A 25,289-nucleotide genomic window follows, 5' to 3' on the forward strand; every position below is an offset into this window, starting at 1 on the left:
AGTGGATGGATGAAGGTCCGTGGAGATGAAATCGTCTGATCTCCACCAGTTCGTACCATATTCGTACTCCACATGTTCCCTGATCGGGTTAAGGACGCTTCTTGTGCATGGCCATCATCAGTTCTGACATGAAGTCTCCTCCACCTCCACCTCCACCTCCTCCACCTGGAAGCGATGGTGTAGTCCTCTTTGGCGGAGCAGGAGGAACCTTCCTCAGTGACCCAGAGGACCGCACCGCCACTCGCAGGCCGGCGACAGGAGGGGGGCGGGGCCGGGGGCCCCCCGGCTCCTGTGAACATCGGCTGAGGCGGAGGCGGCGGTGGTGGTGGTAAAAACCCCGGGTCGGGCGGCGGAGGAGGCAGAGATTGATCCAGGTCCCCGAAGCTACCCGGCGGAGGAGGTGGCGGCAGGGAGTTGACCGGGGGAGGCGGAAGCGAACCGAAGCCGAAGGCCGGAGGAGGCGGCGGCAGGAAGTCGGGCGGGGCCTCCGAGGCGTCGTCGACGGGCGGCGGAGGGGGGAGGGCGTCCGTCGCGGGCGGAGGCGGAGGGAAGTTGGTCGGCAGGTGTCGCTGCGGGGCGGCGGGTTTCAGGGAACTCTTGGCAGCCAGAGGAGGCGGCGGAGGAGGGAGGAAGGGCTCCGGAGGAGGGGGAGGGAGGAACTCGGCTTCCGGCGGGGGGGAGGTGGGAGATTTCCAAAGTCCTGACAAGACAGAATGAAAAATATAAAGATACGGGATGTGCAGGAGAGGAACAGATTTTAAATCAAAGAGGAGAGCATCTGTGTTGGAAAGATGGCTGCTGACGGCATTCTGGGAAATGTGGTTCAACTTTATGGAAGCCGGACGTTAAAATTGCATTTTAAATTAATTTATCAAGAGAAAAAAAAAGCCCAACTCTGCCTCGAATGTAAGAAATTGTGGAGTCTGATATTTCCTTGTAGATTCCTCATAGGTTTTCTGGTTTTTCTATTTGGTTGTAATCACAGCAAATGTTTCCGTGGGAGTTATTAGAGTTTAGTTGGTATAGTTTGCTGTTTATTTCTTCCAGAAGAACTGTAACAAGAATATTCACTATATATATATATTTTTTTTAAAATATATATATAAATAAATTCATTATTGGTAGTTTTATTCTTGTATATGTTTTGCTTGTATGTTTCACATGTAGTTGTTTTTTTATTACATAAGGAATTAATTGAATGTACTGGTGTATACCAACTAAGCTGTTTCTACATTTTTCAGTAACCTTACCGGGACCGTGAAGGAAAGTGCAGATATTACTATATTCTACTGTTCTCCATCTTGAGGTGTCGAAAATGCTTTTTATATATATATATATATCCTAAAGAATTTTCTGAAATCATCAGATGAGTTTGCTGCGGCCTCTTAACGCCGAGATGTTTACCTGAAGGACCGGTGCCGGTTGGGGATTGGGAGCGTGACCGTTGGCCTGGCTCGGGGATTTGGCTGCGAGAGGAAGAGAAAAGACAGGAAGTGAACTTTTTTTTTTCTTCTTTTCTGCACAAAGGAGGGGGAGGTGGGGGGGTTCATCGCTGATATCCGCGCATCCTCGTTTCAGATCAGCGAAACGCCGCGTTACCTTTGATGGTGGGTGAGGGCGTCGACGGGCTGGAGCTGGACAGCGTGCTGCGGCTCGCCCACGCCGAGCTGACGACCGCCTTCTTCTCCGCCGTTTTATAATTTTCGTACAGCGACGCGCCGTACTGGGAGAAAAACGACAAGATTTTAATATCCGCTTTGTTTTTTTTTGTTTTTAAGGCGAGATTGTATTCAGTTCTTAAAAAGCAGGCCGGTTGAGATTTTACCTTTGCGATCCGTATGCCCGTCACCCAGAGGTTCATGGACCAGGCGTCGTCGGAGCACAGGTACTTGATGTACTGAGACTCTTTCTGGATCTGAGGGTGCTGAAAACACAAAATCCACATTATAATTGTTTATTTGGTCTGTGAAGCACAAACGTCACCTCGTTTGGTCACTTTTAAGATTCGTGGACAAGCATTTTGGATTATCTATTAGTCGTTTAAGCCATTTTTTTGTTTGTTTTTTGTTGCTTGTATTCAGCCAGGAAAAAAAAAAATCCTCCCTTCCTCTCATCATAGCCTATATTTAATGTGCAATAAGCTGTTTTGGGGCAAAAACAGATTTAATATGGTGCACCGTGACCTCCTCTTTTCCTGGACCTCCTTGTCCACAGAGCATTGTTTTTTTTTTTTTTAATTTATGGATTAGTTTATTCAGACAAAGCCCAAAATCCACTGATTCTGCCTCAGAGCTTTCAATAATTAGCAATATTCATAATTTACCATGAGGTGACTTATGACAGGGAACCACAAGGGGGCAGAGTTGAGTCTAGAAGCAAAGAGTTAAAAGTGCTTTTTTCCTTTTCTTTTTTTTAAAACTTTTTTTCAGTTCCTGTTGTGTGGGATATTTCTGTCAACATTTGTGAATAGAAACCAGAGGAAATTCAAACGGGCATCCTCAGATGCTTCATGTGATCCAGTTAAAAACTTAAGAACTGACTGATTGATGCTCAGTTTGATTTTCTCTGTCGCCTCAGATGACGAAAAGAAAAGTACACAACAATACTTGCAGCTGTAATGTATTCAGTAAGATTAATAAGAGGAGGTTGCATTTCCATATAATGACACGACATCAGTTTTGTACGGCTCCACACAATGAGGACGGGTTTAGAGATGACCTCGGCGGCTCCTCTGAATATTGAACAGCGAGGTGACGAGGCTAAACTGTTTGGCTTTTTGCGTCCTTGAATTGCGGTTTGCACTTTTTTTTGTTGTTTTAGGTTTTTTTGGCAGCTCGTAACCGCCGCCTCACCGACCTGTCTAAGCAAACTCTTAATTTAACACTTCGGCGGCCTAACGTGGTTTCAGTTACCGCCGACGTCACGACAGCTGCGACCGAGTTTTCCTCGCGTGTTCACTAGATAATGACGAGAAACCGGGTCGGCCTTGTAAAACGTCCAACGCCGGCGGGTCCATTTTCCCTTTCTTTCTCTCTCTCTCTCTCTCTCCCTCCTCCTCCCCCTTTTCGACTGCAGCCTTGAGGACTCTCGTCTCTCTACCTGCAGGTAATTCACTTTCTTTGCTTCTCTAAGCTTTTTTTTTTTTCTCTCTCCCCTCCCTGCTCCTCACCATCTAGTCTAATGGTGTCTGCTGATTCTGGTGTTTCCCAGACAAGATAGGGGAAAAGAAAGAAAGCAGACTTTCACATCCCTTTAAGACTGACCATCAACCCATTTAACTCCTGCTGTTTTTTTGTTCTTCTTTCTTTCGTACTTTTTTTTTTGTCTCGTCAGCATTTCTCGGCCCATATGCCGTTCTCGCTTTAAAAGTACTCTTGTATGTAAATGAATGGTACTTTTTTTTTCTTTTTTGCAGGAAATGATTTCAAGAAAGTGCGTAAGATGAGTTATCTGGTTCATTTCGGTTCTCACCATTTTAAAGCTAAATTGTTTTTTTTTTAACTCTCTCCTTTCACTTCTTTAAATCCAACTATTTATTGCGTTTAAAATTTCCAGTACAGAAGCAGATGTCCGGAAAAAAAACAACAACCGCATAATCAGTGAATATCTTTTGCTTCGCAGAGCGAAAGAGACGGTGTGAAATGTCTTCTTCGGCATCGCAGGGGACTCGATGAGCTGACTTTACCTTCAGGACTAAGCAGAAGTCCGTCGGCGCTTTGTATTTGCTCTTGAAGTCTTTGCCGTAGTACACGTTCAAGTTGTCGAACTGGACGAAGCAGACGAGGTCACGGGACGACTGAACGGAAATAAAAGAGGATTACGTTACAAGTTTATCTGTAGTGTGTGTGTGTGTTTTGTTGTTGTTGTTTTTTTGAGGGAGGGGTGATAAAGGAGGAGAGTCTCCACACTAGAAGTTAGTAGTAACATTTTTTTTTTTTTAAATGTCATTATGGTTTCAGTTGACAAAAATATCTGTCAAAACTTCTGCTGGATTTTTTTTTTGTCATCTTTTTTTTTTGTGTGTCTGTGAACTCAGATGATGCCTCCCCCCCCGTCCCCCTCCTCCTCCTCCTCCCTCCCTCCCTCCCTCCTCCCCCCTTTTTTTTTACCCCTGACCTTGGTCTTTCCTTTAGGCACATAATAAATGCCCGAGGCCCTCAGCTGGAAGAGCCGCGGCTTCCAGGACTTCTTGCCGTCCTCTTTGAGGTGCAGCACCCCCTCCAGGTCGGGCACGATGATGGAGGTCCCGCAGAAGTTCTCCTGCAGGGAGGTGAAGACGGAGATGAAAGCCGCATCAGAGAGAGAGGAGTTCCCCGCTCGGGGGAAAAAAAGTGTCTCCTTCAAGGTAAGAATTTCGCTTATTGGGTTATAAGTGTGCGGGATGAGTTTTCTTTACCTGGATTAATATTTCCTTATCTTTGTCTTTTATGTCTTTGAGAGCTTTCTTGTCCTTCTTCCACAGATAAAAGTTCTGCAGGGATAAAACAGAATTAATGATTACAGACGGACTGCTTTGCCAATATATGTCTATTTTTTTTTTTTTTTATAAATATATATTTTTTTTACGCGAGCGGTATCGACTTTAAGGGATTTGCAACGTCGGTTTTCCACCACTTCGGTCCACAGGGAAATAATTCAATGAACTACTTTTAGTTTGTAACAAAATAGCTGCAAATTTAGATTCCCATTTGCCGCACTGTTTTTTTTTTCGCGCTTATCGGTGAATGTTGTCATGCTTCGTCTTCTCTACCAAAAGTCAACTTTGACTATCCTGATTTTTTTTATTTTTTTTATTTTTTATATAAATGAAGTTAAACATGCAGAATTTCATCCTAAAACACTCGAGCAGAAAAAAAAAAAAGCATCATCTGTCACAAAAACCCCACCGGCCTGTCAAACTCTGCTGCTTTGTCTCCGCGTGACTACTGGGATACTCTGGCTTCACATCGCAGGCCGGGCCGCTGTTTTCATTGCGGGTCGAAGTCCGGAGGGGAAAAATCTGCTCGGTAGCTCTTGTCAAACGTTAAAAGTGTAAATTAACGGCGACGTTTGCTTTATAAACCAGATCTGTCTCTCGTTGGGAGGACGCGGAGGACGTGATGGAGTGCTCTGGAAAGAAACAAAAAAGAGAATATCTCACCGGCTTTCCAACGCGGCCGTTTGTCTCTGCCAACAGACCGAAACCATTAAAATACTCCCGAGATCATAAAAGAGTCCCGTTATGTCAACAAACGTGCCGAGGCCGGGCCGTCGTGTTCGTCCCGGAGCTGGTTTTTCTTTTGTCTGCTGCGTTGCAAGCGAGGACGCGGACGCAGAAAGGTCGCGGAGCCACGGCTCATAATTCAGGCAACAATTCGGCGGCGAAAATAGCCAGATGGAGCCGAGCCGAAACGACGCGGAGAGATAAACTCGGGCCAAGAATAAGGAACTTTGAGATAACGCACGCCTCGGAGGGACGTGTAGAAAAAAAAGGTAAAGCTGGCCTGTGGTTTTGATTTCATAAAGCGAGGGAGACCGACCTGCGGGTTTTTGAAAACCTCGTATTTCTCCCCTCTCTCTTGGAAGAGGATTTTGTTCTCGCTGTCCCTCGTCCACGCCAGCAGAGGATCCACCAGGTTCTCGTGGTCTTCGAACGCCCGCTCTAGAAGTCAAAAACAACGTTTTGTGCGTTACTAAATACTACAAATTTAAATAAACTCAGCGACAAATGGTTTCATTGTCGACGAATTTGTTGAGTTGAGTGTATTTTTTTTTTTTTTTGGGACGAGACGACAAAATTCTTTCACATAGTGGCTTTGGACCTTGAAGCACCACGGCGTTTCCGTTTACCGGTCGTGATGGACGACTGAGCTGAGATTCGGGGATCCAAAGGGTCAAAGGGTCCTTTAAGTCCCGACACCGCTGATCTGGGGTTTTTTTTGTTTTCTTGGCTCCTCAGACCTATTTGAGCCCTTTAGTCCAATCCGATATGTATTTTTATGACACTATTGTTCATATGCCTGATGTAGCTGGCAGGAAGACAAAGGGGTGTTTTCTGTGCGGAGGCCAAGGAATCTATCGTTTTGTTATATATACACCGTCCAAGTGGTTCTTCATGTTTTTATGGAGTGAAAGTAAGAGTTTTTGGCAGCTTCCCGTTCGTATCAAGTTAAAAGTAGTCTTAAATTGTTGCTTCAGGGAGTTCAGCTTCACATCCGAGTTGCATTTTAATATTGAAGCTGATCTAGGCGTTGCTAAACTTAAAATAATTCAATATTCTAGCTTTTCAAGACTTCGCAAATGCTTTTCAGCCCAGTGAAACCAGTCAGTTTGCAGAGTTTGTGAAACTGAAGCCACGGCCACAACAGTGGCCACACCAGTAGTCACAACAGTGGCCACAACAGTGGCCACCACCAGTTTCTCTCCTTGTACCATAAAACAAAGTCAAAACAAATGTTGTCACAAAAATCTTTAAATCAGCAGAATTTGGTTCAAAGTCAGTTTCACAGCTGTACAGTTGTCTATTGGGGGGAAATGGACTGAGTTAAAGTGGGGTGGCCTTTTAAATAAGCCTCAAAAACACATTAAGAGCACTTTCCTCCTCCTCCTGCTCCTGCTCCTGCTCCTCCTCCTCCTCGCTCTTCCTCCTCCTCCCATGCCCACCCACACACCGTGTTCTGGGCATTTGACTGTAGTTCAGCCCGAGTCTCCAATTACAGGTTACCAGCAGAGGCAGAGGTAGGCATTAAATAAATTGCTGCCGGGGGCTCCGGACTGTAGTTTGACTCTTACGATCATTACACCGATAGTGTGACTCCGCTGCTGGAGTGAGTTAAAACAAATTTTTTTTTTTTTTTTTTAAACTCCTTTGAACTGCATAAACCGCATGTTGCGTTTTCGGTTGTGTCGCACGGTGAGCACATGGGTGAGCTTCAGAGCATAGATTTGTTTGAAGACGGTGGTGTTGCTGTTGAGCTCTGCGGGTTTTTTTTTTTTTTTTTCCACCGGCCGTGACTCACCTTGACTTTTTGTTAAAAAAAAAAAAATGTGAGCGGTCCGAATGCACATATCACACTTGGAGGGGGCGGGGGGTTTACAGACATTTAAAAAAAACAAAAAACGAGTAAAGCGGTTTCCACCATGTTGCGGAGTCAGAGATGACCCAAGACTACGTCCGCCCCTGTGACTATGAGTCAAATGGTGTACGGAGGGATTTTTTTTTTTTTAATTTTATTTTTAGCGTGGATGGTAAATAGCAATCTGTGTGACAGACAGCTAATTAAGACACGGGCTATGATTTGGTTAAAGCGTCCTGGCAGCGGAGATGAGTCATCTTTACTGTCACAAATGGGACCAAAAAAAAAAGAAAGAAAGAAAAAGAAAGCAGGTTTAATATCCAAAGAGAAGAGGAGCGAATTCTTCTTTGAAGGTTTTTATCTGCAGTCCTGATTGTACTTGTTGAAAAAAAAAAAAATCTGCATTAAGTTGTTTTTTTGGATTTACAAGCCTGTTTTTGATCATCAGTTTTCAACAAACACTAAAAGGAAAAGGCTGATTATATTCCACGTTTTTCATATGGTTACCAGATCTCATTAAATGAAAAAAAAAATAATAATAAAAAAATCTCTTTTGATCCCAAACCTGATATAGTTCACTATTCAGTGCCATCAGCCTCTAATGACGTCAAAATTTAAAAAAAATAAAAATTAAAAACCCATTAATGATCCACATCATTGCTCTGGCTAAATGTGTTCCCTCCTTTTATAGAGAACATCTATCAAGACATTTATACAGAACATCAACACTGTACTTTACGAGGGGCCATCAAACGTTCCTCGGGCTGTTTCCTGTTGCCGGGGGAACGCAGCTGCCGGGAGCCTCTAACTTTCGGGAGGAAGTATTCAAATTTACATTGTTGGATCGAATCCCACGCGCACCCTCCTGCTGGCGTTAATACCGACGTGACACATCTGTATTGATCCACGGCTGGAAATAGTCCCCAAGAAATGCACTACTTACTTTTGTTTTGAGTATCATTTGCTAGAAACGACTAAATTACTACACCTATATATTAATATATATTATATATAATATATATATATATATATTTTAAAAAATTTACCCTTGGGGATTAATAAAGTAACTACCTAATGGTGAATGTCTTCAGTCAGATAAATGGGGAACTGAGAGCCACACACATCGTAAGAAAATCGTGCAAAAGAATAAACACTTCTGTTTTTCATCTCCGAATGGAATTTGTTGAAAAAAAATTAAATAATATAATCATAATTCCAGGCTAATCCTTTAATTTCATGCGGCACAGCTGCATATACAATTTCCCGAAGGATTTTAAAGCAAAATAATATTGACTCAGATTTTTATTGCTCGCTCGGTTTTTAATGACTTTACCACCAGTATTTCATATAAAAAATTTAAAAAAAAAACGCTTTCAGGACGGAGTAAAAATGAGTCACCGCGCGTGATGTGTAAGATCGGCTCTTTAAAATAAATGCGAATTATCTCCGTAACGATCTGATGAAGTTTTAAGAAAACAGGAAAACAGGAAAAAAAAAAAAAAAAAGGAAGAAGAAGAAAAAAAAAAACCCCAGATGGTAAAACGAGCGGGCCGGAGAACGTGACGGCGGCTTGAAGTAAATATAGACGGCTCAGACGGGGGATTGAGATCATAAGGCTTCTATTTCCGCATGACAGGGAGGGTGACTGACAGTGTCCGATGCAGCAAATTAAACCCACCTGTCTACTTGTGTGAGAGGAAGGGAGAGAGTGAGGAAGAGGAGGGAGAGGAGGAGAGGGAGGGGGAGGAGATGGAGGGGGAGGAGAGGGGAGATGGTTGGATGGATGGATGGGAGTAAGATCAGTGTTTCATTGTGAGCTGGCTGCAGTGTGTCTGCCACCGTGCCAATAAAAACACAGTCCATCATCTGGACCGGGATGAAATACACCACAGTGGACATCGTGTGTGTGTGTGTGTGTGTGTGTGTGTGTGTGTGTGTGTGTGTGTGTGTGTGTGTGTGTCTTTAGTTGACAGTTCATATAAAAACACAGTAAAGCAGTAATAAAGCATCGGTAAGCCGTGTTCTGTCTGCCCAGTCAGCCCCGATAGCTTCAGTGTTTTCTTGCACTACATTACCCAGAAGCCACTTGTCAACGGAGCAACGTCCATGACATCTTCTTCTCCGTTTTTTTTTTGCCAATTACATCTGTCGGTCGTTCATCGGCGGTTTGATTTTATTCCAAAACTGCTGCGAGAAATCAAAACTGTTTTTGCTGCGCGCCTAAATTATTATTATTTTTTTTCAATTTTTATTTTCCCCTGGAAATATTTAAGCTGTCACCAGGTGTTTAAAACATTAAATATCCGACGGAATAACCACGTAGTGAACCCCGCTCCCCCCCCAAAAAAAACCAACCCCGCAGCGGCGATCGTTGCCAGATTGATCGCCGGTCATAAACGCTGCAGTTAGTACCTCATTTCCCTTCGCTCCCTCCCACGTTACACTATTTCCAAACACTTCTAAATCTGTATGCGTTGGTGGCGTCACCGTATGCTGATGACTCACAGCTTTATATAGACGGCGTGTCCCAGACAACACGTGAACAAATCATGCTTTGTTTTTTATTTTAAGTATCTTCAGGGTCATAGTTACCTGATAATTTAACTTTTAAGTTTAAATGTGGAAAAAAAACCACAAAAAAAACATGAATAAAGTTTAGAACGGAGAGATAAACGCACTCTTTCACACCCGGCAGGCTTTTGCCTCATCGTTTCATTTGAATTGAATTATTTACTTTACTTGTCTCCTTTTATTATCTCGTATACTTTATTTTTAACTTCTCATTGTCTTTTATTACAGCGACATATTCAATCGCCTGGCAAAGTTTTTCTCGCGCACTTTTACTGCATTCTCGCTGTAATTTTTTTTGTGGCCTTTCGAACCGTCTTTATCGCGAGCTTCTTCGGCGTATCGCGGTCGCTCACCGAGTTGCAGTTCGGGGTTGGTCTCGCAGATGCTCCAGTCCACGTTGCAGTCGCAGTGCGACTTCTCAAACATGTTGTCCAGGACGTCCCGCACGATTTGCCGCTCGTCGACCATCAGCGTCTTGGAGCTGCCGTCGTTCATCAGCACCTTCACCACCAGCTGCCAGAAAGTGTTTTAACTCGTTATTTGCAACGTCCAACAAAACTTTGATTTTTACGCTCCGGTGGTTGTAAAGAAATTTTATGAAACAAACAAGTATGTAAACGAGTCATTTTAGGTTTGTCTTTTTTCAGATCCAGGCGAGCATTAGTTTTCTCCTGACTTTGTTCTTCTGTCTTCGTTGTCGGCGGCAACAGGTGTCCCGACGACTTGAGACGTCGATTCCGGCGCATCACAACGCGCAGCTCGTTTATACGGCGGCTTAATTACAGGCTACTAAATGCTTGCATCGGCACTTTTTTGTTGTTGTTTGTGTGTGTGTGTGTGATTTCTTCTCATTGTCTTTGTGCTTCTCTTAAAGCGCCTCACACGGAGAGTTGGCTGAGATTATTTCTGCTGCGGGCTTCACACTTCCTCCCATCTGGAAACAAATCCCACCTTCGGGAAGCCGAAGGAGTTTCACCGGACCCGAGGACGGCCAAGTCGCTCGCATTTCATCTTTTTTTTTTTTTTTTGGTGTCAAAAAAAAAAATTAAAATGTGTGTTTTTGATTTGATTTTTAAAAAAAAAAAATCAAATCAAAAACACACATTTTTATTTTTTTATGTGTGTTTGGGAGATTGTTGTCACAACATACACAAAAAAATATCGTCTCAAAATATATATATATTTTTTTCACTTGGCATCAAATCATTTGTGAGAAGAAAACAAAACCGCAAAAAAAAAAAAAAAAAAAAAAAAAAAAACCTGCTCAGGAACCGGCTGGTTTCATCTGAAACTCAGATTTTTTTTTTTTGATGAAACCACACACACTTTGCTCTTCCGCATCGAACAACCCAGAGACAGATGTTTTCATGTGAAAGTGCCCGGCGGTCTGCGCGTCCGCGTCCGCGTCCGCGTCCTCGTCCTCGTCCTCGTCCTCGTCCTCCTCACACGCACGGACGATTTCGGGAAAAGTTACTCGCCCCAGTGAATTATTATCTGAACAGGGAAGCAGTCGCATTACGGGACGCGTCGACTTCCGACAGAAAAGAAAAATGTCGGCGTGTCCTCAGCGTGAAACCCCCCCCCCCCCCGCCCCCCACCTTGACGCATATAACCAGACACGCATGCGGGTGCATGTCAGATCAGTTTTTTTTTTTTTACCTTTTTCACTTTGGCTTCTTTCAGCTTCTCCAGAGCGAGTTTGATTTTGTCCGCCTTCGCCTGCGCCTCCATTTCCTCCTGAACGAGACAAACAGATAAATCGTCAGAGCAGATCTGCACCATCTCGCCTTTCGCCGTATCGTCTCGCATATCTTATATATCGCATATAGTCTCTGTCGTCTCTTAGAAAATCACCCTCCGTGCGTCCTACGAAGGGCTGAATTCTCGTACGTCGTAACGTCTGAAACCGTCGAAACCGCTGGACGCCAAAAGCGTTGCGGGAGGCTGGAGATCAAACTGCGCCGACGTGGCACTTCAGGCACATCGTTGGGGTTCGATCTCTTCCTGCGGGGCGGTCGGAAGGTGCTCGCGCGTGAATTTAACGTGGACTCTGTTAATCCCGAGGTCAGTTACGAAGGGAACGGGACACTGTTTTTCTTTCGGATTTTAGGCGGCCGCGTCGGAGGCCGACCGCGCTTCGGGACAAAAAAAAAAAAACGCCGCCCGCGGCTTCCGACGGACTCGCACGCGTCGGCCCGGCGATGACGCATTCACCGCCTCGGGCGCAGCTGGTGTTTTCACCTCAGAAAAGATGAGGTAACAGGCTCTGCTAAAGCAATAAGCTCCCGTCTAGCTTCCCCCCCCCCCTCTCCCCTCCCCCGCCCCGCCTCTAACACTGCCACATCGTACCCCCCCTCCCCCCTCCGAACCATCGCCGAGCGCCTTTGATCCGTCCCAGACAGACTCTCTCCCCGACTGTAACCGATGCCTCTCCGTCCGGGGGAACGGCCTTCGCTATGACCTCACCGTCCCGCCCGTCAGGAGAGGGACGCCGCTTCTTCCCGAGGTTCCACAAAGACGAGCGGGACGGGGGGAGGAGGAGGGAGGGGGAGGCGGTGGGGGGGGGGACTCGACAGAAATCTATACGCCCGGGAACCGGAGATGTTTTAGCTGTAATACTGTCTCGTCACGCGTGGCTTAGGAAGCACTTAACTGCTGGTAAAAGTGAGACACGCCACCAATAATTTTTTTTTTTTTTTAAAAGCCTGTGACATTATTGCTATGTTTCCGCTCTTCGGTATCATATTTTTCTTTAAAAGCCCGGCGACACCGTCTGACCTTCGGCTTCGTGTCCTTGAAACCGCAGCGACCAAAAAAAAAAAACTAAAACAAAAAACAAAACAATTCTCTATTGCAGTCTGAGAAAAGCCTCGATTAAAGCTCTCACTTCTTAAATTTTGGACCAGATCCCCCCCCCCTCACACCCCTCCCCCCCTCACACCTCCACCCAACCCCACCCACCCCCACCACCCGGCGCCCGAGAGGTGAAAAGGCGACCGCAGAGAAGGCTGACTCACCTTGGTAGGCTTCGAAGACTGAGAAGGCGGAGGCGGCAACGGGGAGGAAGCGGAGGAGGACGGGGCGCTGACGCTGCCACCGCCGCTCGCGGGTCGGCCGTTCACGTCCTGCGGGGCCGGCGACGGCGCCTTCAGGCCTTCGATCTCCGCCGCCAGCTTCTCCTCCGTGGCGTTGAGGTCGGCCACCAGGTCGGCCATGAGCGCGTCCAGGTCGTTGTCCTCCAGCTCGAGGAGGGACTCTTTGACGGAGCACAACCACGTTGTCAAAGAAGTAACTCCCGCGTGTCGGCGCCGGCCGCATCTCGCGTGCGATGGTCACCTCTCGGACTCACCGCACGGTAAATACTCGTCGGTGCGACGGTCACGAAAGTTGGAAAAGAGGTAGGAAAAGGGGAACAAAATGCGGCATTTGTTCCCCTTTTTCTAAATTATTTGCTGTTCCCCTAATGGCTAAGAACTTTTCTTTTTGAAAGTAGGTCCTCTTTTTTTGTTTAATTTGCTACCTCTTTCTAAGAAGGCACAGTTCAGAAAGCATTTATACATTATACAGAAGTGCTTATTGAGCCTTCAGAAGCGAAACCAAAGGCTTCATTAATGGTTAATTCACAAGTAACTGGTTTTTGTTTTTACAGCCCGGCAACCCACCGTTCTTACTCATTACTTTCTTTTTAACAGTTTATAAAGCGTCCATAGATGACTCGCAATCTTGTCACGAAGGCGTCGTTTGCTGCTGACAAATCCCTTATAAAGCTTAACGGTTCGAGTCTGTCGGTCCGGACTGAAATATCTCAACAACTATTTCGCGGGTCGTCGTGAAACTCGGCGTCAACGTTCGGCGGGTCCCTCGGGGATGAGCTGTCGTCACTCAGCCCGTCGTCGAGAGTCACAACGTGGATTCCTTCGGTTAGAAGCTCGCGACCGACTGCTTCCCGTCGGCCTCGGCCGCACACCGGGTGCGTCGTGAATATCTGCACGCTGGACGAGCGCGGGAAGACGTCGTCAACGTCAACCCGACTCGGCGTCGGCGCGTCGGCGTTCTCCTCGCGAGCGCGTCGTGCGCGCCGACGTTGGCAATTCGGCCCGGAGCTGCCTCGCCGAGCTGCGGGAGCGGACGCTGAATTTTTCCGTCTTTTAGAAAAATGGAACCGCTTACTTTGTGGATTGATAGTTTAGTTGCGTCAAGGGCGGTTTGTGTTTTGTGAAGTCCTCCGAGACGTACGTTTGTTATAAAGAGTTGCGCACGCCTGTCAGCCCAATTTGACACGATTTACTGTGATGGGGTTCACAATATAAAAAAAAATAATAATAATAAAAAGGGGGCGGTGGGGAGGGAAGGGGGGGATGCTGCTACCGTCAGAAGCTGTGACCTTGCTCGAAAATGATTACTGCTTGTTTTGCAGTTTATTAGAGCCGGAGGCGAACGAGTGAGTAAATTAGACCTTAAATTTCAGAAGTGGCGCTTTGAACGGTCGCCAGATGTCGAGCGGAGCACCTGAACGATGGGTTGTTGGTTCTTTTTTTTTCCTCCTCGTCTCCGATCTCGATCGTTTTCTAACTGATGCAACATGTGAAATATATCCTGCCTTTGCACAACTGCGGGGGGGGGGGGGGTGTGTGTGTGTGTGGGGAGGGGGGAGGGGGGTGTTGTAGTGAGTAATTTGTAGTGTTTCTGCACACGACGGCTGACAAAATGTGAAGTCACCATTCAGGTCGGTGAAGCCGATGGAGATGTTGACTTCCTTGCTGGTGCCGGGGAGGGGGTCGGGGGGCGCTGTTTCCTGTCCGAGGCTCTGCAGAGGGAGAACGAACAAAAAAGTCGGTGTGTGTTTGAATACAATTTCTGTGCGGCCACGAGACACCCCTCCTCCCCCTCCCCCCCCCGCCCCCTCCTCCTCCCTCCGCCATTTCAATCCACGGCACACTCGCGAAACACAAACTGTCCCCAAACGTTATGTAAGAAAATACAATTTGACGATTTGACCTTCGCTATCGCCCCTGACAGCACCGCCCCCGTGTGCAGTGTGAAGCCTCCTCGCGGCAAAAGCGATTTAAAATGACTGGTGGGATGGAAAACAACTTCAAAGTGATCAGCGGGGTTGTTGTTTTTTTTTTCACCGAGTTTAAAGAGAGAGAGAGAGAGAGAGAAAAAAAAAGAAAGAAAGCGTAATCTCTCGCCGGCTCATGAGATTGCCATTTGACCTCCCCGCCAAAGCAGAATGTCATTTATGGTTGGTAGATGACCACAAAGAGTTTAACCCCCCACACACACACCACCTCCACCGCTGTGTCTGTTGTGTTTGCCGGTCGGGAGAGTCTCGGTGATCGATGGTGGGTTTTAGTGACTTTGTCATCTGACTCGAAGAAAAAAAACAACTAAACAAATACTGCTTAAGATGTCAGGTGAGCGAATTAAGGGAAGTCTGGAAAGAAATGTGCCGTTGGCTCTATAGGTCTTATCTCATTTTTCTGTGGCAGCAATAAAAGTTAACTTCCTCTGGTAGCTTTATTCTACAAATTTGTCCCGTAAATTTGTATAAATTTGGCCTTTTTTTGGGGGATACGTTTACAATATATGTTAAATAATAGTAAAAAAAAAAAAAAAAGAAGAATTAACTACACTTGAAAATTATGGACACTTTTTTTTTTTTTTTTTTTTTTTTTAAATGTCACTAATATTTCAAATAAATTCTTTGACCTATAAATCGAGTGGAAAAAAAAAAAAAAGATGCACGTTGAGGTTGTGTTCCTGTTGGTTATCGGGTTTTTTCCCACCTTTTTATTTAATTTTTGCTTCGTGCAACTGAAATGAACTAAATCAGTTCAAAATGTAAACAAATAATAAGTAAGCCAGCCAAAAACAAACGGTAGATTCACACTAAGAAATAAGTTTTCTGTTAAATTTCTTCTATAAAACCACAAAAAAAACCCACAAAAAAAAAACGTTTTTTTAAAGATGTTGATGAATTTTTGTCTCATGGTCGTCATGACAACAGCCCAAACTCACCTGAGTGAGGAGGTCCATCTCCCCCAGCAGGTCACTGAACATGGCGTCAATGTCATCCATCTGGTTGAAATGAGAACAGAAGTGTTAAAAACAACAACAACAACAACAACAAAATCCTCCAAGATCAGACTGCAATCTATTTTTTTCACGTCCCGCTCGGAGGCAAAACATTTTTTTGTTTTTCCTTGATTAGATGTTGGCTGACGTGCCAGCGAAGGAATGTGGGGGGACGAGGAGTTGAAATCCGTCGCGTGGCGGAGAAAACAAAAGTTCGATAACGCACTGCGGGTGCGGAGATTACGGCGCCGCAGCTTCACTTTGAAAATGCGGCGAGTCGCCGTCACGTTCCCCGAGGCGGCGCTGTCCCGCCGAACGATCTCCCAACGTGTAACCTGGGGCGCTGGATATTTTGCCGGGACGTGTCGTGTCTCGTTGAACTTGTTGAACCGAAGAGCGGAGAAGGATTTCGTTTGTGCATTAAATCCACTTAAGAACAAGTCAAAGTTGACTTCTCCTTTTTTTTTTTCTTTCTTTCTTTTTTTTTTTTTAAAGCCGATAAGACGCGCGGCGATCAAAACCGGCGGCGTCGTGTTGGCCGTAAACCCGGTTTTGACGCGTTTCCGAATGCCGTGTCGATGCTTTTTGAAATGCCACGCCTCGAGTTCGTTTTGGAGGCCCTCGGGGCAGGTCTTGTTGTGACGGTGCCGGTTGATTCGAAAAAAAAAATACTGCGTGTAATGAAAAAAAAAAAATAAATAAAATGCCTCGAGACCACAAAAATTGATTCTCTGAAACGCGCTGAGCCGCAGAGAAAATGAAACCATTGACAGAAGAGAATATATGCAAGCTTGCATAACGTGCCCGGCCCTTAAATTGCTCATCAAATCAGGACTGTTGATTCGTACGATTTAACCCTGACGCGGCTGTTGCGGAGGGAGATGTCAGCGGCCCCGGTTAGTGGAGTTGGAAGTGAGGAGGAGTCGCCGCGGCAACCGGGTTTTCCCTGAAAACATCTCCCGACTCTCGCTTGAGATTTTTGCATCTGTGATTATCGGCTGTTGCTCAAAGCCTCATCTCTCAAAGCGAATGTTTTGACGGTCCCGGATGTGCAGTCAAAACAGAGTCCCCTGTGGGACACTAAACGGGACGGTGGGGGGGGAGGGACGGGGGGCGAAGCGGTGTCGCCGGGAGTTCATTCGGGTCAGGAAAGTAACTTGAACCGTCGTCTCGTGTTGGAGATCCTCTGCTTCTGACTTCGCCATGAAATTGGTATTATTTTTTTGCCCCCCCCCCCCCCCAGAGGACGAACCCTTCAATGACTCCCGCTGATCTTCCGACATTTTTCTTCTTCGGCTCCGGTGAATATTTGAACACGTTTTGGTCGCGTGAATTTCTTCAAAATCTCGAGAGCCGATTGGAACAAAGATATTTCTCTCTTTCTGTTACGTAACAACAACTTCTGTGTCTCCAACAGACCTCGGCGTCTCCACCGACTGTTTCCGTCGCCGCTAACCACCGGCCCAGATAACGTCCTTTTAGCTCCGCCCACCCCTCCGTGTCATCGGTTCGCTCATCCAATAAAAGATTCTCTTCCCCCGACTTCGTCTTCGCCGTTTCTCCGGCCCCATTCGATGTGAAAATGTTTTGTCTTTTGGGGGGGGACACTGTCTGCTTTTTTTTCCGCTCGTCGCACTTTGGAATCTGCCGATGAACTTTTTTAGATCCGACGAGGAAAAGAAAAGAATTAAAAAAAAAATAAAAACTGTTTCGGGAATCTTTTCAAAAGATGAGGGGGAGAAAAAAAAACAACAACCTGAGTCACACGCTGTGGACGGAGACAAGTGTGAGTGATTTTGTTCCAGGCACGAGTTCATGCAGGATCAATACCGGTTCAACATCCAACAGACGGGCGGTGCGTGCAACGCTTGGAAGCTCAAGAGAAAATGTCTATCGTCTGATTTCGTGCCTCGTCTCTGACAGACTGTAGATTAAAAACCTCTCCTCCGTGGAGGAAGTGGTAAAGGATCAACTTCCTGCCATTCGCAATGTTGAAATGGTGTCAGAAACGGTGTCAGTATGCGGGCCCCTGCAAATGTACCGTTGCTGCTTCCTCCATCCTCATTATGTCACCTTTTTAACGGTCTGCCAAACCTAATTTGCATGGACCAATTTGTGGCTGACGATATTTTTTTGCTTAAATGCTTGTGCAGGATAGACCATAAACAGTTGTTTTGTTTTGTTTTGTTTTTTAGCGAGCGCTCTAAAAAGATCGATATTGTTCTTTTATTTCATCCTTGCGACTTTTACTGCGTGCTTTTTAAAAAAAAAATTTTTTTTTTAAAGACGTGCAGTTTGTTTGATCCGTCTCGTCACATCGGCTGCTTTTTGATGCGTTTAAATGGTCTCAACTTCCAGTTGTCAGATAGCGAAGACAAAAGCTGATGGAGGCAAAAGTTTGCCCTCAATTTTGAAGACACTCAGATAAGTGCGTGAATTGATTAAATTGAAGATAAAAGTATGCTTCTTCTTTTCTTTTTTTTCCCCTGCTACGCTTCTTCGAGGCGTGAAATGCAGCTGATGAACGCCAGAATAGACCTGAAAGTAGGGTCCACCCGGTCAGATGAGAAGATAGCGTCACGTATTTACTGAACGTGGGGTTTATCTTCTCATCGTACCCTCAGCGAGAAACACAGAATTAAAAAAATATATATATATAAATCACATATTTCCCCCAAATAGTCCACTATTTTCTTTAAAAAAAAACAACAAAAAAAAAACACAAATTTGAAATTTGCTCGAGATCTCAGAGTGGATCTGTGGTGAAATCACACCAAAGATTTGTATTTATTTATTTATTTTAAGTTTTTTGGCGAACCTCCTCGGTCGGAGTCGCGACTGACGTTCGCTGGACGGAGCGGCGAACTCCGGCTTTCCGTTTTAATCGAACGCGGTCGCGCACAAAACCGACGACGCACCGCGGGTCGTCATCGTCCGTCCGGGAGGCGAGACGGAGGAGACGAGCGCGGCGAAGTTCACAACCGGGTCGCTTCTGGGACGAGAAGGTGAAATTCCCCCTTCGCGAAACCGTTTCTGCTCTCCTTCCCTGAAAGCCTTCTGAACATATGGGACTCGTCGGCCTTTCCTAAACATCGTGGGAAACGCTCGGGCACGAGAGCGCGTCGTGGAAAACGCACAACTGTACTTCTGAAAGTCTGAAAAGTGCAGTCTCAAATACACGTCCCGGGCCTCTCCTGTAAGCCCGCGCGTGTTATTTAAGGCGTCGGGCGAGGAAATGGAAACCAGACCGTCAACTCTTTAACTGGCTGCATCGAAGCGTGTTTACCATAATGTACAGAAACTCCCTCTCTTACTCAGAATCGCGTATCTACGCCCGGTTCTGAAGCAGATGTGTTTACAGGACTGGATGTTCTCGGTTTGCCGGGCGTGGGTGGGTGGGAGGGGGAGGAGGGGGGAGGGAGGGGGACAAACCAAAGTGCAAAGAAATAATACGGAGAATCAAAAAGTGACATCAAACAATTACACCAGCTCTCTTCTTTGAGTGTTGAGAACGCAAGACTCAAAAACAAAAAAAACAAAAACAGAAAACACCACCACCACCACCACCACCACCACCACCCCTTCAACTAAAATGGGTTTGCACTCCCTCCCTTTCCAAAAGGGACACTTTTAATTAAAAGCTTTAATAAGTTAACTAATTAACTTAAAATATTTCTGTGATTTTAATCTCCGTCTCAAAAGCCAAATGTGCAAAACGTTCCCCTCGTCCCGCCACAAACTGACAGCAGAATGAAGCTTTAAGACAAAGAGGCCGGTCCGTATCGGTTACATGTGGTTATTGAGTCATACAGAAGTCTGAAATGAGATCAGGGTCCACCCAGTTGGAAAGAACACGTATGAACTTACATCCTTTTTAATCATATAAAGAAAAGAAGAAAAAAAAAAAAAACGCCTTATCGCGACCTAGTCGAGTCTTATTTCAACAAAAATATCTTTAGTGATTTTGGTGTCGTTTCTTTTGCGCCCGCGTTGCAGAATCTTGCCGACTTTTCGAGAGAGAGAGAAGGGTGTAAATCTCAAAGTCTGACGGGACGTCGAAAGCTTTTTTTTTTTTTTAATTATTATTACTAGTCCCTAAACATCCCTCTCGATGAGGCCGATCTGCAGTGACCAAAACTACTCCGGTCATATAAAAGCGTCAACAACAACGACGGCGGCGGTTGCCGTGAAAGCGGCTCCCGGGTGTTCACCGTTAACTGAGGCGAGCAACGTCCGACTCCGTCGAGAGATTCAAACTCACCTTTTTTTTTTTTCCAAGTGTATTAATCCTCGTTAGTTTTCAACAAAAAAAAAAAAAAATTCCACCTCGAAAAATATTATTCAACACCACAACAACAACAACAACAACAAAAAATAACAAAATAACAACCCGCGACGGGACATTCATGTGCGGGCAGATTTTGCTTCGGGTGTGTTGATGTGGATTGCATCTGGCTCTCTCTGACTGTTGACTTCTTCCTGCTTAATGCGGAAGTTCAGGTCCGGACCTGTCACTGCATTCCTGCTGTACAGCTCCACACACTTTCACAACGGTCTTGTCTGGGCAGCGCTGGGACCCCCCCCCCCCCCTCCTTCCCTCCCCTCCTTCCCCCTCCTACTGACACACACACACACACACACACACACACACACACACACACACACACACACACACACTTAAACAGCGCTCTTTATCTGCCGGACTGAAGTCCAGCTGGCTGCAGTTTTGCAGTCGAGAGCGAGGTGGTGATTGACGGTCCGCTCGGGCAGATGATGAAGTTGTTTTTTTTTGTTTTTTGTTGGGTTTTTTTTTGTTTTTTTTTGTTTTTTTTATCTCAGAGAAAGAAAGAAAAAAGAAACCCCTCAACATCTCTGTTGGTTTTGCGAGAAACGGGCCGAATCAGCGCGAGGAACGTGCCACGGGCTCATCGGGTTAATAATTCACCTTCGGTGAAACGGATTTTACAGCAGGTCTTCAGACGGGAGTGGCGAAACGTGGCACGTCAGTAGCGGTGAACATTGATGCCAGACTGCTAGAAGATCCCCATAAATGATGTTCGCTCGATGGCGTCTGGAGACGCCTCTTTTAGTTAAGCAACACATGAACGCGCGCGCACACACACAAAAAAAAAGAGAAAGAAACGTAGACTTAATTTAAACGCGAGCTTGTTTTTTTTCTTCGCTTGAAATCAGGAAGGAGTATCTGAACACACTGGTGTGGTGCAACAAGGTCGAGAGGTTATCTTCGGGGTGGGGTGGGGGTAAGGGAGGAGGGCGGAGGGAGGGGGGGGTAAGGGAGGCACCGAGGAGAGTCAAACTATCAAGCTATGAATAGCCTCTGGCTCTTATCTGACCATGCAGCCACAGACAGCTCTATTTATTTGCATTTCTCCTTGAGTCAACCTGAGAAGCCAAAAAAACAAGATTTCACATCTTGTTTTCTTTCTTTCTTTCTTTTTCTTTTTTTTTCTTTTCTTTTTTTTAATCCTCTCACAGCTGAAAGGAAATGGACATCCAGCTCGACTGAAAATAACGAGAAAATGAATGCAAAATTATGCGTTAAAAAGAACAACTTCTCGTTTTCCAAGGGAAAAAAAACAGTTGCATTATTTTTATTTTTTGTTGCTATTATTAGCAACTTCTGTGTCCTATTTCTCCCTCAAGACCGGCCTCGTGGGAGGGGGGGGGTGAGGGAAGGGGGGGGCAGACCAGGCAAAAAAAAAAAAAAAAAAACCTCTGTCATCGCACACCAAATAACCTTGAATGCTTCTTTTCATGACTCGTCATGTATTTACACAACCACTCGGGGTGTACTCGGCCACGTGTCCCAACCGCCCTCATTTCCTTCCTTCTCTTTCCGAGGTTGACAAACGGCTGGACGCCAAAAGCCGTCCTCCCGTTAAGCTCGCCAGCAGACCCCCGGTGCCCTCGGACGACATTTTCTCAAATAAATACGCCGGTTAACGCGTTCGGCAACGGGAGAGAGAGTGAGGCGATTTATTTGATCTATTTATTTGTTTTATTTATTTTTTTTTCTGCTCCGTTGGCCTCTCTTCGGACGCTCACGGTGGTCCAACAGCGGCCGTCGTACATCAGACACACACAGTCAAGGAGCTGAAGGAAGATTTGTTTTTTTTTTGGGGGGGGGGGGATTATTTAATCAAATTGTGCTTTTAAGTATTTGCAGGGGAGAGCTCGACAAAGAGAAGTCTGTTGTTGTGTTTTTTTTAAAGTATTGCAGAACACCAGATGGTAAGGTGTGAGGTGTAGGGCATTCTTTTAAGCCATTAGCCCCCCCCCCCCCACCACCACCACCACCACCACCCTCACGTTATATCCCAGCTCTTTCCGACACACCTCTGAATACCTTGGGCTCGGGCCCTGAAAGAAAAAACGCGGGGCGATGATGACAAAACCAGCGCGGCGCTTTGCAAAAAATAAAACAAAATAAGGTTTTGTCAAGACACGTTGGCTGCAGAGGACAAAACTGTCCCGGGGATGACGTGGGAAGTGATGCGTTCGGTTCTTTTGCCTTCAGAAGCCAGTGAACAAAGACACATGAGGTTTGCTTGTGTTCATTTGAGTCCAACTCCTCGACTGCAGCGAGACAAAGACGTCCAAAACTACGCAACGGGAAGTCCCAAAAAAATGTACGAGAGCAAATCGAGATGAGTCACAATTATGAGACAAATAGTTTCTGCATCTATCTTATTTGTTCCCCTTTGGCTTCCATGTCTTTCGTGACCTTCAAAACAGTCAGACAAATCATGTCAGAACTGCCAAACTCCCCCCGCTTCATCAGCCTCAGACAACCTCCCCGCGGATGTGAGGTTGAGCCCAAGCGTTGAAAATGAGAGTACGTAGGACGGCGTCCAAGAACCAGCTGTGGGGTTTTTTTTTTTTTTGCATTCCTGACTTCTGCCATCGGTCTCTTCGACAAAAGTTTGACCTCCTGCTGGCTTTGTCTGTACCAAAAAAAAAAAAAAAAAAAAAAAGGTGGGGTGTGGGGGTGCTCGGTGTTGACAAGGCCAGTATAACATGAAGGACGCCGGGGTTGAGGACCAGCAGCTGTCTCAACATTCAGGATGTGCGGAACAAAAAGCACTGCCACTCTTTCTTTTCTTTTTTTTTTTTTGCAACTTGGATGGCCACGGGGTCGTGGAAAAGTCAACAGTGAGCAAAATGAAAAGTGACAGTCATCGAGAGAGAGATTACCAACATTTAAAAATGTTCAGGAGAACATGACGCTGCCAGAAAAAAAAAAAAAAAATCTCTGTTGTCTTTCATTTGCCGTGAAAATAAAACGTTACATTTCAAATTTGTAAGCGTCAAGACTGTTATTTAACCTTTTTCTTCTTCTTCTTCTTCTTCTTCAAATCAAAGGAGAATTCATGCAACAGGGAACAGGGGAGGCTGAAGGGTTAATTTGTGGCCGGGGGAAACCTGATGCTAATTAAGTCTTAGGAATGCCACATACTGACATTGTAGTGCAGGAGCCCTCAGAGCGGGTCAGGCGTGGAGAGAGCCGGCAGTAATGCGTGCGTCTAATGTTTTTATTCCTTACTGACAGTCGGGGAAGCCAGTCTCACCGGAGCCCGGAGCTGAAGGTAATGTGCTGTCAGGAGTCTCCGTGGCAAGTGTGATGAAGTTTGTTTTCAGGTGGGAGAGAGACGATCAGTGAGGGACTGTGGAATAGGAACAGTTTGAGAAGGAGGGGGGGGGGGATTTGTTTCCGGATTTTTCATTTGGAAATCCAAATTTTACCTCGCGTTTTTATTTTTTTTTTTTTCTCTCTTCTCTTGCAGGGAGCTATAATTAGACTCAAAATGGTTTTAAGAGCGTCGGTGCTGTTGTTGTTGTTGCTGCTGCTCTCCTGGGTATCCCCGCACAACGCGGCGCAGGCTGTGGCGGAGATTTGCCGGGGGACGCACTGCCACGGCGGGGACACCGGCGATCCGAGACCGTGCACCGGAGCGCACTGTCCGGGCAGCAGATCCTCCAGACTCCCGCGGCAGTTTAACCCGACCGCGCAGGGGAAATCGGCGCAGACCGCCGCCGGCCAGCACCGCGCGTACCAGAGCTCTCCAAGAGCGGCGTCGGAAGCGAACCCGCCCATCGGGCTCCTCCGCGGGCGGCACGGCGGCGACGGCGGCGGCGGCACGCGGATGAGAGCGCCCGAAGTTTTACCTGCAAGATGCGCCGACAGGGACTGCGCTCCTCTTATTGTGAAACAATTTCAGCCCACCAACGACACCCGAGACTGTAAAGGGATCGAGTGCAGACTGCCGCCGAGGATACGGCCAAAAGCTCGGGCGAAGCCCTGTGTGGGAGAGGGATGTCTGGCCGGGTCCGAGGAGAGCCAGCTTCCTCCCGTTCATCTGTCCGACAGAGCCGCGCAGTTCCTGGGAGATTTCCCGGAGTTTGGATATCCGTCGTCCGAACTTGGCGGCGCTCCTTTGGGTGTCCAGCTCACATGTGACATCAAGCCAGGTCTGCTATCTCCATCAGCATCTTCATCCAACATTTAGACCAAACTAAGGACGCTGTGTTTTTAGGTTGTAGATAATTAAATATCTCCAAATGCCTGCATGCAAAACAATAATAACAATTAAACTGCATAGTTGTAACAATTGTGAAAAAGTTGATGAATTATTTAATTATTTTTTTTTACTTTAAGCCATTCCCCCCTCCTTCCCCCACAAGTGCTCAGCAAAAGGGGGATATTTTGTTGTTGTTGACCTTCAGCCAAAGAAATGGGACCTGCAGAGCAACTCGAGCAGCTGGACTGGAAAAATGTTTGAGAGTCAATTGTCCAGAAAATGTGGAGTGCTTTGATGTGGTTCCATATAGGAAACTTTCAGTACACTAAGCAAATGGGGTCACTGGGTGTTCACACCTCGTGCCGGCATTGTTAGCAGAAATCCTACTTCTCTATCCGACTTAATGGTGTGAAATCAGCGTCCTCACTAATTCTGTATTAACTTCGCCTCAGGGGAGAATGAAGTTCCCTCAGAGGACGCCCTCATCTTGCACCTCCAGCTGGCCAAGGGGCAGGAGAAGCTGGTGGAGGCCCTGCGCGCTCAGCAGGTCGTCATCCGCGACCTGCAGCAGAAGCTCGCCGACCAACAGGAGGCCCTCCTGTCGCAGCAGCGCGAGATCCTGGACCAGCAGCGGCGCATGTACGAGCAGATGGACGTGGTGAAGGCCCAGTACGGCCTCCTGTCCGACACCGTCAAGCAGGTCTCCTTCCAGGGCCTGCAGGGCGAGCTGCAGAGCTACTTCGAGAGCCACCTGGCGGGGCTGCAGAGCCAGGCGCGCAGCCACCTGCAGAAGTCCTACGCCGTCCACAAAGTGGACGTCGACTCCAAGGTGATGGACGTGGCCGGGGAGGCTCGTTTTCCTCAGCCTCTGCCGGGGTGCTCGTCGCCCTGCGGATCGGCGGAGTATTGTGATTTCCAGAGGGACCCGCCGCGGTGTGAGAAGTGCACCATGTGTCCACCAGGCTTCTTCCTGATCTCGCAGTGCTCCCCGACGGCGGACCGAATGTGCCAGGTATACGGTCCGACCCGCGGCCAACTAAAGTGT

General features: G+C 46.5%; 2 protein-coding genes across 2 annotated transcripts in view; one reads left to right on the forward strand and one right to left on the reverse strand.

Moving 5' to 3' along the window:
* Positions 1 to 15,754, reverse strand: apbb1ip (amyloid beta (A4) precursor protein-binding, family B, member 1 interacting protein). Its single transcript, XM_069696489.1, is given in 15 exon segments — positions 1 to 266; positions 268 to 680; positions 683 to 700; positions 1,405 to 1,466; positions 1,600 to 1,723; positions 1,826 to 1,924; positions 3,686 to 3,796; positions 4,117 to 4,260; positions 4,397 to 4,471; positions 5,520 to 5,641; positions 9,980 to 10,139; positions 11,286 to 11,363; positions 12,644 to 12,882; positions 14,346 to 14,433; positions 15,648 to 15,754. Coding segments are annotated over 15 exon segments (1,971 nt in total). The 5' UTR covers positions 15,708 to 15,754; the 3' UTR covers positions 1 to 88.
* nell3 (NELL (neural EGFL like) family member 3) overlaps positions 4,145 to 25,289 on the forward strand; it is a 25,546-nt gene continuing 4,401 nt past the window's right edge. Inside the window, exons 1-3 of the mRNA XM_069696673.1 lie at positions 4,145 to 4,345; positions 23,510 to 24,194; positions 24,697 to 25,256. Coding sequence (XP_069552774.1) covers positions 4,145 to 4,345; positions 23,510 to 24,194; positions 24,697 to 25,256 — 1,446 coding nt within the window. The remainder of the gene's footprint in view (positions 4,346 to 23,509; positions 24,195 to 24,696; positions 25,257 to 25,289) is intronic.

The sequence above is a fragment of the Brachyistius frenatus genome, unplaced genomic scaffold, assembly GCF_029030835.1.
Source record: "Brachyistius frenatus isolate BFR_SWC_R1_liver_20210118 unplaced genomic scaffold, ASM2903083v1 Contig_21, whole genome shotgun sequence".
Taxonomy (NCBI): Eukaryota; Metazoa; Chordata; class Actinopteri; family Embiotocidae; genus Brachyistius; species Brachyistius frenatus.